The following is a 16051-nucleotide window of genomic DNA, read 5'->3' on the forward strand; positions in this document are numbered from 1 at the left end:
GCTGAGCACAGGCTGTCACCATTGCCAGCCCACAGTCTGCATGTGGTCCCCCTGCTCTGGAGGTCTAGGGCAAAGTGGTAAGGACATTGCTGTTCTCTGCCAGCTGGCTGCAGCGATGGGGAGTATCCCTAGGCATGCGTACTGCACCCTACAGGTGGGACCAGCTTTTAAATTGGCTTTTAAATTATATATTTTTCAAGGGAAATCTCTGTGGATGTTTGCTGTAAGTGTTTTCAATGAGTTTCGTTAAGAACCCCTCCCCAGCCTGTCCAGTGGCTCACTGCACTCCGAGTTCAACCCCATACAGCGTCCGCCGCTCTGGTCCCCCGTCAGTCAGTAAGAGCAGCCTGTGCATAAAGTCAGGTAAAACAATTAGCGAACTGCTTAACGCTTCGAGAAGCCCCACTGATTTCAGTCAGGTGGCTTAAAGTAAAGCATATGCTTATGCACTAAGCCAAGGCTTACCTGTTTTGCCTGTATTTAACAGAGTTTAGCACCCAGTCCCTTCCTCTGCATTTTGACGCTGTGGGTATAAAAAGATGTTTCAACATTTATTGTAGCAGTCCAAAGCAAGGAAATAAATATTGTAGCAGTCCAAAGCAAGGAAATAAACAGGTCAAAGGGATACAGGGATAATTCTGTAAACGATTCCAAAAGCTTTCCAGACAACCAACATCATAAAGGCAAATTTTTGCAGTAACTGTAATAGCATTTTCATCGTAAGGGCCACAGCTAGACAGAGAGCACTGTTCTCCGCAGGGGCCAAGCACACAATCGCCGTTAATGTTAATGAAAGATATTTATGTATCTCATTAGGAGAATGAGCCCCCAATAAGTGACAACAATAAGAAGCTGTGTTTTCTGGAATTCATTACGCAGTGCACAATGCAGGGCTGTCTTAACATAAAGCACAGCCCTGATAACAGACACATGCATTCAGCCCCCGTCTCTACTAAAATACATCAGAAGTGTCTTTATTATAACATGCAAATCAATTCCGCAGGCAGAAATTCTTTGTTTCCAGGGTCTGATCTTATAGCTACTGTGCGTGTGAGTCAAGGAGCACATGGGAGTAATCATTTTAACTATTTCAATGAGTTTGATCCTCACCAGAATAACCGACAGTGAAGACGCTATGCGATACTCGCAGGGTGCCAGTGCACTTGCAGTACTGCAGAAGAAGCAGACAAGCGAATCCCTCTGGAGTGGTGTCTAGGACAGAGTTTCAAATGCCCTTACTTAGCAAAAACACTTCAACTGGTGAGTTACCTATATCCATTCCTATATCCATTCCCCTAATGGCTTGCGGTTGTTGGTAAATCCTTCAGGTTAGCAGACAGGAGAGTGAAGAGAGATAGTTTCGTATTTCAGACACTAAGTAGAGGTTCTTACATAGTCTTCAGCACCTTGCATTCCTACCTGGATGGGGACAGCCAGAAACAAGCATCTCTCCCTGTATTTCAAGCTGGCTGTAGGCTACAAGTGGCTCAGATGTCTGAGGCTGATGCCACACTTAGTGAACAGGCCACTGGCTTCAGGGCTGGTACCACACTAATGGTACCACACCGTTACCATTGCGCGATCTCTGCATCAGAGCTGCTCCTCTTGGCACGGCTCAGTCCTGCAGAGAGTGCTTGGGTCTGTCTGGATCAACTACGGAGAAGCGCTCAATGTCCCTATGCTACAGTTTTCCCTCTTCAAAAATAGGCATTTTGCCCTATACAGGCATTATGAGAAGTATTTCAGGGCTGGGAAAGTCGCACTTAACACCTGGAAAGTCCAGGCACATAAATATTTTTAAATTTCATAACTTCATGCTCCCATGGGCTATTCCGAGTCCAGCTTTAAAAGGCAGCAATGAAAGAAGCACACAGAAAAGGACCACGTTCCCTTTTCATTTACATCAGCACTGTTCTTCCTACACTGGTCAGATGCTCAAGAGGTCACACAGCATGAGGCAGCTTTGTCCCGCGCACTTTCATTCTGATCTTTGATATTCAGATATAAAGATGGCACTTTAATGTGTCTTGAAATTTGCTTTCAGTCTCTTGTTCCAGGAGAACAAAGGAATAAACTTGAGTGAAAAGCCTTTTATCAGCATCCTAAAAATGCTTCAGCTGCTTCTGTTGCATTATCTACACGTAGGGTTACTTGCAACAGTCCCGCTACCCACGGTAACAAAAGCAGCGCTTCGTTCCTCGGTCCAGCCGTCCATTTTACCTTGATAATTCTACACAGAATCCACTTGTCCATCCTGCTCTGGAAAGACTTGGGCTTTTTCCCCCAAGAGCCTAATGTAATCAGACTAAGACTTTTCTTCTAAAGATCTCCGGTTTGGTGTTCCCGTTAATTAGAGTGACCGTTCATACCATTTCTCATTGCTTTGTGTATTCTGAATACCTTAACATTCATGAAGCTCTAATCCTCATCTAAAGTTAATTTGATTATGGTTTTAAAGATTACCTTCCAAATAAATACATATCTGAGGAGATACGTCATTCTCCATAACCTGGCATGTTTTTATTAACAAGTTCTGTTTCCTTGCCAGAATTTGCAATGCCATCTGTCCGCTGATGCATATCTCCAACTAATTTATTAATAATACACATATCACCCACAAAAAAGCCAGGCTTGGCATCTGTCTGCATCACACCTGTTTCAACGACTTTTTATGAAATAAAATCAATACAACCTTAAATAAGGTGGAGACAAGGTACAAACCTGTGCCTAATGTTAAATGAATCCTATAGCACACCTCTCTGAATTTAAAATTTTTTTTTTTTTTAAATAATCTGAATCGTATTATTGGAGTTGAGGGAGGAGTAAGTTTATATTGTTTGCCACAATGAGCCCCATTTCTATCGTGAAATCGCAGAATCAGGGTAGTACTGGCTGGAGGGCACTTCCTAAATCCATTTAGTCGGTCTTTGTGCACGGGGCCAGCATTAGATCAACACTGGGAGCAGGATTATCGCCAACGCTAGAACAAGTCATCTGCGGCATTGACTAGCCACTGCTTGAAAGCCAAGGACAGAGATTTCATGTCTTTGGGCAACCTGTTCCGATGCATCTTATCAAATGTTTTTCTGGATATTCACAAAGTTCCCGTGTATTGTAGTTCTCGTTCACGACTTCTGCGGCATGGCTCAGGGTGGTGATATTGTCTAGACAAGATTGCTGTAAGCAAAATGTGGGTTGTTCTGTCTGGTGTCTATGGCCTTTCTAACTCTACAAATAGGTGGTAGAGTCTGGTAATCAAAAATAGCTCCTTTTTGCTGGAATAACTCATTTTATCTTCCAGAATGTGATTCTAATTATTTTCTTTTTGCATTTTCTGTGCATACTTGGTTCTGCTCCTACTAGGTCTTTGCCTAGGTATTTGTTGGTCTTTAATCTTTCAAGATTTTTTTTTACTTATGTCTGAGCAATGTCTTCCCAGCAAATGTCACGTACTTCCATCTTCTTTAAATTACAAAGCTCAAATCTTTCTTCTGTTGGAGAACATTAAGGATGCAGAAAAATTTTCAACCCATGTTTTTTATAGCTTTAAAAAGGAAGGAATTCCTCCTAATATGACTAATAGTTACCTTTTATTAGAGTTCTCTACTGTGGCCATTTTTACTTCCAGTGCCTGTCTTTGCTTTACATTGCAATCAGCATTGTAAGTGATATTGTTGCAATGCCTGCCTGTTGCTTTATACTCTTTCATCCTTTCTGACCAATTTTTATTTTTTTTTAACCTTAAAGCTTGTACTTTTTTTTCACATGAAAAAATAATGGCATTCATTCAATTTAATTTAGCTTCCCTTCTTTCATTGAATTTTGCATTCACAGCGATCCATTCCTTCTCTAAGTCTTTGCTCAAATCAAGAATAGTTTTGAAGAAACTAATCCAGTATTCAGTAGTTGTTCCATATGCTTTTATGTAACATAAAAGACCTATTTCCATCATATTAGAAAGCTCATGTGAAAGCCAAGAATCTTCCTTTTTTGTCTTCTGTTTCTTGATGGTGACACTGATTTTCTTGTCAAACCACGTGAGCTGATAGCAGTGATGTGCACCTTGATAATCATCTCAGATGGCACCTGAGACAATGTCAACGTTGGAAGTGGCTTTGTCATATCTTAAAATAGGAGCTCAGTGAAAATACTGGGCTCTTGCAGGTGTGTGAGGCCCTGTGATGGGCCAAGAGAAAAATGCTCGTATGGCCAACTGTGCTTTTCCACCGGATCTCTTTACTTGAATGTTAGATTCACACAGACCATGACAATGTACACTTTGTACCATAGAAATCGTGCAGAAGGGTTATGGTTTCGATTTTCTCCTGCACGTCTTCTGTTTTCAGCTCATGTAATTCTGAAAATTGGACACCTTAGCAAGCCTGGAGGAGTGAACACTGAACCAGCCAACTCTTGGCTAAGTGTCTGAGGTCTGGGTCTTCAATGTGGCTCTATTGACTCCTCTTCCCTTTCAACAAAAAAGTTAGATTTCTCTGCTTTTAAATTATTTTGATGGAAATGCAACACTGGATCTGGCCTATAGGACTTTATAAGGATAGTAGGAGTAATTCTGCTGTAGCTGATATTCCCCAGGTAAGCTGAGAATTTGAGTAGACTGATAACAAACTGAGATTGTTTGCATGAGACAGGCTTTGGCTACAAACAGTATTGGCCTCAGTAAACAAGATTCGATACTGAAATTAGTTGTTGGGAGCGACATTGCCTAGTGAGTGAACCACGCAAATGGTGTGTACGGACAGCAGGCAGCACCATTATTAAGCAGCGCCGTAATGTGTCACAGGCAGATGAAATACTTTCTGATGTAGGAACTTGCTGTGATTCAGCTTTGTTTGTTAGGTCTATTCCCATGCCCTGGGCTCCAGGTGAGGGTGTGGTCAAGGAGACCTTTGCAGGTCCCTGGAAACGTGGCAAAAAGAAGTTAGTGGCTGCAACTGGTCTAGTTGGCAGCAACTGAGAACTGCAGCGGAGCGCCCACGGATGAGTTCCAGCAGTGGAGCAGACACAGCCCGCCAGCTGCCTCCCCAGGCACCAAGGTGTGCTTCTCCATCTGCTGCTTAGATGAACAGAGGCACCTTAGGCACTGGTCACACCTGATTTTGTCTTTCAACACAACTCGATGCACTCTGCATCCAGGGTATGCCCACCTCGAAAACACTTTCATGTTCTTTAGATATGAAAACAGCTGTAAAACAATTTTATTTTTTTTTAATTCAAGTAGGAGGACAAAATAGTCATGATAGACATGTGAACCGAGCAGCTACATTTAGGGATTTAAATATCAAATATAATACCTCCAAGTATATTGGAGGTATTAAAGCATAACACAACAGTCAGCGCTCTACTGAAAATCCCGGTATTATCAATTATCACCGCCTTCTGATTTTCCTTTTGAGCACTTAGTATTGTCAGGAAAAGCAAAATTACTTTCCTTTAAACTTTTTTTAAAATTCAAATTGCTCAATTTAGGTTTCAAATTTCATTTAAAAAAATGTTTAAATTGTTTTATTTCCCATAAAACCTCAAACTATCAGTGCTCCTAATAAGAGAGAGAACTCCCAAAATACTGAACAATGCTGGGGTTCAGGCAAAATTTCTATCAATCCAGCAATCAACAGTTCTTAATATCCTAAACTATTAATGATAAAAACAGCACGTACCACAATGTATAGATAAGGGATATGATAAGGGATACAAAATAACTGTATCAACACAGAGTGTTCAAGGAGGTTCAAGTTCATGCTGGAGTCTTTCGGTCAGTGGAAAAATACCGTAGCAGGAGAATTGCCGTTAAAAATAAGTCCCTCTTGTTCCAGTGATATCTCACGAACTCCTAGTTACTATTTTCTGTGTTCTTCCTAATTGTTATCTCAGCACCACCACGTGACTATGCGAGGCCCATAGCTTAAGTAGCAAATAAACTGGAGACTCTGCAACACCGCAGGCATAAGCAGATTTGGGCAGCTCAGGAAATCAACAAATTCCTTTCCAACTCACTGCTTACTACTCAGTCGTACCTGAGAGGCAGTAACATGTCGCTCATTTAAAAAGATGGTGTTCACCAAACCACAACAAGTCGAGCTCTCTGCCGTTGGAAGGAGTTACACCTTGCACAACGGTTCTGCTTCACGTTGATATTAATCTGTCTGCGAAGAGACAGACAGGTCTGTTGGAGTGGTCTGTTCGTTGACCCATTTATTTCCTACCAGTGGTTAAACCTGTAATGGTGCCTGAGGACGCGTACTGATATCCCCCATAAAATGATATTTTAATAGCTCAAGTAGGACTTTAACATGGTAAATTTGGAGTTACATGGAGAGAAATCAGAGCAAGCAATGGATATATATTCCTATATTATTCCTAGAGCTTAATTTAACCACATGAGAGTATAAAAGTGTGACCGTAGACCACAACAGATGTCCACGAGCCAAGTGGCCTGTCTTCAAGAGTCGTCAGTGTCTGCTGTTTAGAGTAGAACTACAAAAACAGCCTCAAATGCTTTCCTGGAAGCAGATCGGGAATATCTTGAAGGACCTGACTGCACAAACGTAGACCTTAATTTGCCTTTTTGAGCTTAGAGACAGCTGTATGAGAGAAAGACCCTTCAACTTTAAGCAATGTTTTTTCAGTCATTTTGAAATCAGCCTGAGTTATTCTGAAGACGGGCATTTTTATGGTGGGTTTTATTGGGTTTTTTTCCCATTTTCCCTCAGCCATTTTCATTTTTTCCCATTTTCAGCTCAGCTCGTTGCTGGTGCTACCTGAGAACGTGTGCTGAGCCGGGCGCAGCCCACGCCACTTCCCAGCTGTGACCGCGTCCCTTTGCTCTTCATAGCTGGGGGAGTAATTAAAATTAGTTACTGTGCTCTTAATAGCAACATCGTAAAATTGTCGCTGTGTTACTTAAGACATCCACCCCTGTGGGCTTTCAGCCACAGCCGTGGGCTCTGGGAACACAGAAGCCAGCTCTCTTTTTGCTTCTGTTCACTCTTAGCCCTCATCAGCTGAGTGGAAAGGATTTCTGCTTCTGCTTTTTTTTTCCCTGTCCTGTTGCTGCCCATGTATCAACAGGAGAGGAGTTTCTGTTCTTAGAAGCAGTTGGGTCCCGTAGGCAGAGCTAATGATACAACTTGGCCTCCAAATCTTCATGACAGGTGACTACAGACATGAAGGAGGAAAAAGTGTGAAGATCCCAGGCTGAATTTACAGCACTTGAGTTCGGTAAATCCACTTTTCTATAGGAAAGTGCAACTTACTGACAGCCAAAGGAGAGCAACACAGATGGAAGCTGAGCACTGTATTACCAACTTTTGGAAGGGGAGTCGACTGTTATGAAAAAAACCTGCTGAAAAGGCACACGTGACATTCTACCTGCATTCAATCACTGCCCCAGGGCAGCTGCATCGCCTCTGCCCCCTGAAACTAACTCATGCCCTCTCCCGAGCCTATTTTGACCTCTCCATCACACGGTGGTGCATGTATACGGCAGTTCAGAATCCAGCGGCACAAAGCTATAGGTGACAGCAGTATCATATGGTTAAGTCATGTTATTGTTACCGCTAATTTGTTGTTACTGTGTGTGGTTACCCTGTCACTAGTACGAGTCGTGGACGGGGGCCTAGAGAGCGTTCGCTGTGCGAGTACAAGCCCTCTGCAGAGGTACGGTAGTCCTCTTAAGGCCAGCACCTGCAGTAGATGTTGAAGGCGCTGCTCTCGCCAGCACAGCAATCTCTCGTTGCCACTCTAAAAATACTTCAATGTGCACTCAAGCCTCCCTTCACACTTACGTACACTTTATTCCAGTGGCGTGCAGAATTCAAAGCTTTTGCTTTTTTGCTTTTTTTCCTCCCTGCCTGTTCCCAAGGGACTGCATATAGCACTGGAAAAAACTGGTTTGGTTTCACCACCTCAAGCCCACAGAGTAAGAAACCCCAAAACCAGTTTCTGCCTCTGTCCGGGCTGCACATGAGCCCAGCCAGAGGCAGGTGACACAGGACAAGCAGGTCATGCCAAGGTCCAAGGCAAAGCCCCCTCATCTACTTAATCACCAATTAAGAATGGTTCCTTCTAGTCAAGACAATAAGTGAAAACAGGGAATGAACTTTGGCTCAGATTCTTACAAAAAAACCCGAACACTACAGAGAAGGTCATTAAATGCTTTTAGTGACGGAGATGTTTTTTTGCGGTTGAGCTTACAGAGGACTGGAATTTCCTACCTTGCTCCGCCGCAGCTATAAATTAGCTTTCCCCTGCCTCCTACCGAGGGAAAATGTCCAGCTGCAACGGGGGAGCAGCGGGCAACCGTTGGCTCATGGATGGACCTTGTGGCAGGAGGAAGGACTCCGTATCCAAGGTGGGACACAGCTGGGCTACAAAGGGGACCATACTTCCTAGATGGCTTTAGGTAACATGGCATGCTGCCCTTCTGCCTGCCAGCAAATGCCGCCTGCTCTCTCCTCCCGTGCTCCCTGAGATTCTCTGCCCATCCCTGCCTTACTTCTCCCTAGCACTTGGCCTCCCTCCTTTCCCTCTGCTTCCACCACTGGTGGCTATTTTTTTTGCTAGGGCCCTTCAGTAAAAATGGTGGGGTTCAGCAAAACCTTTAAGCATCCACCGAAGGACCTTCAGCCTAAATGCTCGGTGCAGCACATTTGATGAATGGGCTTCGCAAATAGCAACAGCAAAGTGTTAGCCAGAAAGTAGCAAATTTCTCAGACTGCACAGCCCCGTATCTTACAAGATCTTAGACATTCACGAAGCCGGAGGGTGCAGAGCCGCGGTCAGGAAGTGTGCTCACGGCGCAGATCTGTGTCACCTGCAGCAGCCGCTGACGGCTCGCTGCCCTCCCACCACGGGCTCCATGTCCCCGCTCCTTCCCCTGCCCCACACCCTGAGCTGGGCAAAAGTGATTTGTTTTGTGGGATGGCCAAGCTGCCATGGCATGAGTGAGTAGCAGTGTCGGTGGTGGTGTAGTCTTGGCACATGATAAATGCCAGGTGGCTCATTCCCCAACAAAGCATGATGAGATGCCTTCTTGTGTTGCAGGGCAGGGCTATGTCAATTGTCCCATAGTCAGTTGTCCTGGTATCTAAGGCAAATAGGGACCATTGTGGTCGGGTGGTTTATGCAGTAGACACAAACTAAAGGATTAATCAGTGAAAGAGCTGCTGGAGTTGTGTGGCAAGAGGAGGTGCAATACCAAAGACGAAGACCATAACGGCCTTGTGATGCACCTGGCTCCGTTCAGAGCTGTTGGCTCTCCTTCCTGGAATTGGCATATTGCAAATAACGGACCAAAAGAAATAAAACGGGACAGACTGATCTGCAGCACGCTGTACTTCTTGTGGGACAGCAGCATGCCTTGGTTATCTTCACACACACACTACACAATAAGACCACTGATGTTTTTTCTGACCAACCAGCTAAAACATCTACTTCATTATACTCCGGGCAGACTGGAAACAAGAAATGGAGATCTGTCAGCATGTTTTAGCCCTTTTAGGAAGAAGTCTCTGAGGTTTTTGGAGACCATTTTTAAGAGGCTTTTCCTCTCCACTCCCTTCCCAATGACCCAGTTGCTTTTGTTGGATTAAAGTGCAGTCAGGCATCACAAAGGCAGGGATATGTTTAGCTTCCAGCGCCGTTTCTGGGTAATGCCTGGTTTGTGAGTGGTAATTCCAGTTGTTTGTGCTGCTGTGGGACTGTAATTGCGTTCTATCAGCAAATCCCAAATCTGCCGGGCAATGCCCTGGCTGTGAGACGCACCCTGACATTGCACTGCGACGTGAGATTATGAGGAGCTTCCGTTGCTGAAATTACATGATGAAAAGGAGCACAGTAGGTGATGAGAGCTGCAGGACGACTGCACAAAGCTCCTTGAGAAGGCTGGACCCTGTCTTTCAGCAGGGTCTGGAAAGGTATCACCAAAAACCAGCCTGCAGCAAAAGAGCAATAGCGTGTGACTGGCACAGCATCACTTCCTAAAGCCTCAGAGGAGGAGTGCATGTGGTTAAGCCCTGGAACTTCAAAAGAATAAGATGAAGGAGGATTCAATGCTAGCAAAATTGTAGCTTTTTATAGGAAATAAATGGCTTTGTGTCTCATGGAAGGGGTAGAAGTCCCAGGGGCAGAACAAATGATAGAGGAGGTTGTGGAGACAGAGGAAGCCAAGTCTGAAAGAAAGAAGTGAATAGACAAAATGAAAGAAAATACATGGTGAAAATGGGGTACAGTGCGGCCTCCTAAGGCTTGGCAATACTCTTGATAGTTAATTGGTATTTACATTTGGGGGTGCTTTACGGTCTTGGGTTTATTGATATAAAAAACCCCACCACTCCACCCCACGGAGCTACGTAGGCAGATATTGTCTACAGGAGACGGTGCTGGCAGTAAATCCCGAGGCGCTGGTTGAACTGCAAGCAAATACAAATACAAAACCCAAATACTCACAACAAGGTTCTGCAAAAGCAATGTGAGGCCACACTAGTAATTTCCCTCTCTTTCCTCAAGTCCAGGTATACAAAGGCGAAGTTCCCATCCAGTTGTGCAAGAGTAAGGCTTGGGGAGCCTCGGGGCCTCTCTGTTTGACAGCACACTGTGGCAAACCTCACCCCATGCCCAGTGGCATCAGCTGCTTCCCTGTTTTAGGCTAAATTTACTGATGGGAGGTAGTAACGGAATGGCAGCGAGGGTGGGCATGGGGTGCCGTGCAGAGGGCAGGCACCTTGCCCTGGTGACAGGGACAGAGCTGCAGGGTCATGGTGATGTAGGGAGCAAGGGGCAAGAGTGAGCCGGAGGGTGAAGGACATCAAGGGTTGGGTTGGGAGTCCGAGGCAGGGCGGGGAAGTTGCCGAAGTCTTGCTGTGTCTCTGAATAATAACCTGCGACAGGTACAGCACGGTCGCTGAAGTTCATGCTCTCTCCCGTTGACAGTTGCTGTGTTTTTGAAAAACAGAAGCTTTTGCAAGTGTTTTTGGGGCTTCTTAAATCTCACCGATTTCCGTCACGTTGTCGCAGAGCTGAGCTGGGAGACAGCTAGTGCTTAATCCCTACTGAAAACGAATCAAAACAGGAAACCAGTTTGCCTCCGAAGAGCGAACGCTTTTGTAGTGAATCCTCCAGAAACGTGCACCAGCCTTAGCTCAGCTCCCGCCGGCCACGTGCCCGCGTCCGCCTCACCCCGCTCTCGCAAAAGCTGGGTGCCACCCACCGAGGAGCTGCCGGGCGAGGGTTCGGTGGGACACAGGGTACACCCAGGTGGCCGGGATGCTCGGGTGTCTCTTCTTTCCTTACCCTTTCCTACCCGCCCATACTGTTATCTAGGTATCTGGTATACGATGAATAGTAACGCAGCAGAGGCTGCCAGAAAAATTGTTTTGTCGGCAAGTTTTTGAGGATATTATTTATTTCAAAATTTCCTGTTTTATTTTGTTTGGGTTTTTTTCTCAGCTAAAAAACCCAGACAGAACGAAAACAAAGAAGTGTTTTGCTTCTTGGAAAAATAGATGCAGTAAAAATGTTACATTTTAGATAAAACGCTTAGTTTTGAAATTCCCAGTAGGCGAATATTTTTTTAAATTAAATATTTATTGTTTTATAGCCTTTCAGTATGAATCAGGAGTGTTAGTGAACTGAACGTTTCATGAAAATAGTCATTTTTGATTAAAAAGGCATTTCATTTTGTTAGAAGAAAAAATAAAACCTGAATTTCAACCAGAGTTTTTGACCGGTTCTCTAAGAATCCATGTGCTGAGTTGAAATGTATGTGTGAGCAGACATGTATGTGTATGTGCAATCCATACAGAGCGGCCATATATAAGAATGAGTCTTTATACTTCTAAATGTCTTACATAATCAGTTAATTTGCTTCTGCTCCATTAAAATTAAATCTCCTGTGGACATGACAGTCTTGTCTAATTACTCACTGAATCCACGATCATTAACATTAACCGAGTGCTTTTCTCTTTCTTTTAGAAAAAAAGGACTTTGAAGGGTTCTGTGGAACTTTCCAGGATTAAATGTGTGGAAATTGTGAAAAGTGACATCATCATTCCCTGTCAGTATAAATATCCTTTCCAGGTGAGTCTGTCCGTCGGCCGTACTGACAGAGATATCACTTCATTTTGTATCTCAATAAAATTCTCCCCCACAGTGCAGCCACTAATGAACCCACCACCGGGGTGAATAACAGCAAAGGAAGAAAAAGCAGATCGAGGTTTGAAATGAACTGGGAAATCAGAGACCAAGACCCATAAACTCTTACAGTCATTGGTGTTAAACTGGAAAGGATTGTTAGAGCTTCTAATCCTACCTCACATTTAACACAATATTCAGCTATCCCACTAACTCATGTTCAGAGAAAGCCCATCTTTCACACGGGGAATCCACCCAGGGGTTTGGCCAATTTACCTGCGTGATGCTGAAACTAAACCCATTCAGTGGCCTTTGCATCAGGAACTGGTGAGTGTGATGTGTTAGGGCCGCTACGCCAGCCCAGAACAGGGAGGGCTGTCAGTCATGAGATGGCTTAACGACCAAGAGGCTTTTGGTTATGAGATGGCTTAATGACCAAGAGTGCTAGCTCTAGGATGAGCAACGCATTGCCAAGTGTTAATTATTAATACGTATGAGATACATTTACATTGCCATGTAAACAGAAATGCCACAGAATATTTCCTCAGTTATTGCAACAAAAATTCCCTGTTTATTATGTTATTCCCTGTGCCACCATTTATCAGAATTTTATCATGTTGGTGACAGTATTTTTCTTAACAATTATGGTTTGTGGATTTCAGCAAATACAGGGTCATCTCTGTTCGCAGAGGGCTTTAAAAGAGCGAAATATCTGGACTCAGACTTGCAAAGAAAAGCTAATGATTGTGACCCATGTACATAATAAAAGTTAAAAATGCAGATAACTTTATAGAAAGAAAAAAGATAACCATAAAGCCAGATTTTTTCCTCCCATTCTTGTTATCTCAAAACCAACAACAATTCGGAGGTTTAGCTTGGTACCGTCATTCTGCAAATCATGAAGTACCTTGTAGAGTCCTCTCTAACGTCTTCACCTGAACAGCAAAATTGCATGTCCACCATGCTGTAGTCTGAGCCTTGGAAAATGTTACCTTGCAGAGATACGAAAAGGGAGAGGAAATAATTATTTCCCAAACTAGGTCGGGTGAGGAAACCCCCGCTCCAGCTTGGGTTGGTCCCCATCCAGGACCATAAAAATTGTCCTGGAATATTAGAAAACGTTGCTATGTTGGTGCATAGTGAGGACTCAAGAAACCAGAGGAGCAGAGCGTGATGGCCTCATTTATGGGCTTTGGGGAGTGGCAGAAGTTGCTGTCGTACGCTGCAAACGGCTCTCGATGAGCAGCCCAACAGGAAAGCTCTTAACTGGGGCTGGGTAGGAGCTGCCTGGCTCGGGGAAAGCTTGGTGGGGGAACCTCAACTGCTCTTAACTTTGGTGAACATGGAGTAGAGAAGGAACAAACGCTCCGATCTGTTTGTTCTGGGTCTGAATTTTCCAGTCTGTATCTCCACATCTCCAATGCTTGTAGGAACAGCAAAATAAAGTGGCCAGTACTGGTGGGATGCTAACAGTGGACCAGTCATGATGGACGGTGGCCCACTGAGGTCGTGGTAATGGCTCCTGCTTGTAGCACGTCTGAGTTTTGTCCCACAGTCAGTTTTGTGGTATTTTGTAAAATTATATTGTCTGGTTGGAGTTTTTTTTTAAATATCTTGGCTGCATCCAGCTGTAAATCTTCTGTGGAGCCACCAGTAGCTTTTTGGTTTTGTGTGGCTCATCTGGCAAGTGAGCCCCTTGCAGAGAGGCATGAAATGAGTGATTTTGTGCAGTTGTGCATGCTCATGGCTACGTGTTTTGGAGATCTGCTTGCTGAGTATTTCAAAATCTGCCTTAGATTGTCAAAACATTATACAGACATAACAATAATATCAACAGGAATGGCTTTAAATGAGTAGGAATTATTCCTCCCCTATTTCTATTTTTTGTAAAAGAGGTTATAATTTATCTCTCCGTAGCATGCAAAGCAGCTGAGTCACACACGGCTGTCTGTGTGTGCCTGTAAGGGCTTCAGGCCAAGAGATAGCAAATGTTTCCTGTTCTTTAAACAATAATCAACATTGCCTCACCTACACCCCTGGAGAAACTTTAAAAAACGGCTGCTGTCTTGTAGAAACATCTCTTTAAAGACAGTGGTCAAAGTTTTTCAAAGCATCTGTGCATCAAAGACGCCAAGTCCCATTTGGCATTAAATTGTTGAGATAAATGTTGGAAAAGAAATACAGATTATGCGTTACATCAAATTTTAGGCCCAAATGTAGTCATCCGATTCAGTTTCTGAGTAATTTCAGTTCTTGTGATGATTTTACTCCCCAGTCTGAAACTTCACAAATGTTCTGTATTTCTCTTCCTTCGTTTGTCATTAAGGCCAAGTTGATGAAAACAGCATCTTGATTGCTCATTGTTCATCTGCTCCGGCTCCTTATTTCCCCTCTATAATCTCTGTGAAAGCTATTAAAAACTTTGAAGAGTAACAGTAACCCAAATACTCTCCAGGGAGTTGCTTGAGATTTATACTGACACAAGAAAAGCTGAATTTGGCTCTTAGATCTTAAGTGAAGGTACCTTACAAGAAACTGCTAAGAAACAGATGCCATTTCCCCGGAGATGCCTTAAAGACTAAACTGCAGTCAGCGAATAACGGGCTGAATCCTCGTCAGATTGAAATTGCTACGTCTCCATTGATTTCACAGGCGTTTCTTAACAGCATAAAATTGATCCAAACCATTGCTCATCTAGAATTCTTTCTTGATCAGGGCTTCTGCTCCATTTTAAATAATCAAAAGTCAATGAGGTTAAGAGATGCTTCTGAATGCCCCGGTACTCTGCTTCCCCACGTCACCATTTTGTGTGCAATTTATTGGTACGGGGGCGGCTATCTCTGCCCTTCAGCGATTCCTTCGTGCCCAGCGTATCTGGGATTGTCTCTCATGGCTGGCTCCTTCTTTATTCCCCTCTCCAGATCGTCCACGATAACTACATACTCTACGTGTTTGCACCCAATCGCGAGAGCCGGCAGAGATGGGTCTTCACGCTGAAGGAAGGTAATAAAGCCCCTGTCCCCACCTAACTGTTGAAGTTACTTATCCCAGAGAGTTTTCTCACAAGCTTCACTGATGAGAAAATGTGCAAGAGGAATCGGTGCCTTGTACCTAAGCATGCAAAGCGGTAACGGGGAAGGAGGTTATAAAATCAAATTGCTTGTAAATTTGGTGGGTGTGTTTTGAGCAGCAGTGGAACATTTGGACATGGAATGCTTTGTTTGTCTCTTTCTAGGATAAACTGTTAACATGTTACTGTAATCGGAGGTTTCTTATTCACGAAGAGATGAGGATTTTTATATGGCTCATTTTTTTTTTAGAAATTAAACTTTTCTGGGTAGAAGATTTTTCAGCTCTTATTAATAGACTTTTTTGTTTAGATGACAGCCTTCTTAGGGAATCATAATTATTAAGAAACATTTTTGCGGGTGGCTTTCGTTTCCTGTTCACCTCCTGAATTGTGCTGTGGTTTGCTGCAATGTTTCTGAAGCGAAGGCACAATAACTAAACACTGCGGGCAGAAAGGAAGCATAATATTTGACATAAGGACGGTGTTACTCAGTTAACCAGGCTTCTGTCATAGCTTTTTCCTGCTTTATAACACAAGCCGCTGTATTGTTCACTCTGGAAACACTGTGCCTGAGATATTATTAAGTTCACGCACTTACTCTTGCAAAGGGTTATTCCTCTTCTGGAGTTCACCTGCTCCAAGCTTCTGCTTTATCACCTCTTCTCGTTCCACATTTTGAGACTGTCCCCAACCTTGGACAATTTGAATAGTCTCTTGAAACAGAAATTTTTTTGTTATTTTGGGGAAATTTATTACTAGAGATAGAGAGCCTGCACTTTAAAAAGAAGGACCTTTAATCACTCGTGCAGACATTTAAGACTGGTATTTACG

The 16051-nt window shown here is 43.6% G+C and overlaps 1 protein-coding gene across 1 annotated transcript in view; it reads left to right on the top strand.

The window, feature by feature from the left end:
- The window catches only part of ITK (IL2 inducible T cell kinase), a 34148-nt gene that overhangs the window by 2332 nt on the left and 15765 nt on the right, over window positions 1-16051 (top strand). Inside the window, exons 2-3 of the mRNA XM_063349369.1 lie at window positions 11992-12096; window positions 15072-15153. Of these exons, the coding sequence (XP_063205439.1) occupies window positions 11992-12096; window positions 15072-15153 (187 nt within the window). The remainder of the gene's footprint in view (window positions 1-11991; window positions 12097-15071; window positions 15154-16051) is intronic.

The sequence above is a fragment of the Chroicocephalus ridibundus genome, chromosome 11, assembly GCF_963924245.1.
Source record: "Chroicocephalus ridibundus chromosome 11, bChrRid1.1, whole genome shotgun sequence".
NCBI classification, from domain to species: domain Eukaryota; kingdom Metazoa; phylum Chordata; class Aves; order Charadriiformes; family Laridae; genus Chroicocephalus; species Chroicocephalus ridibundus.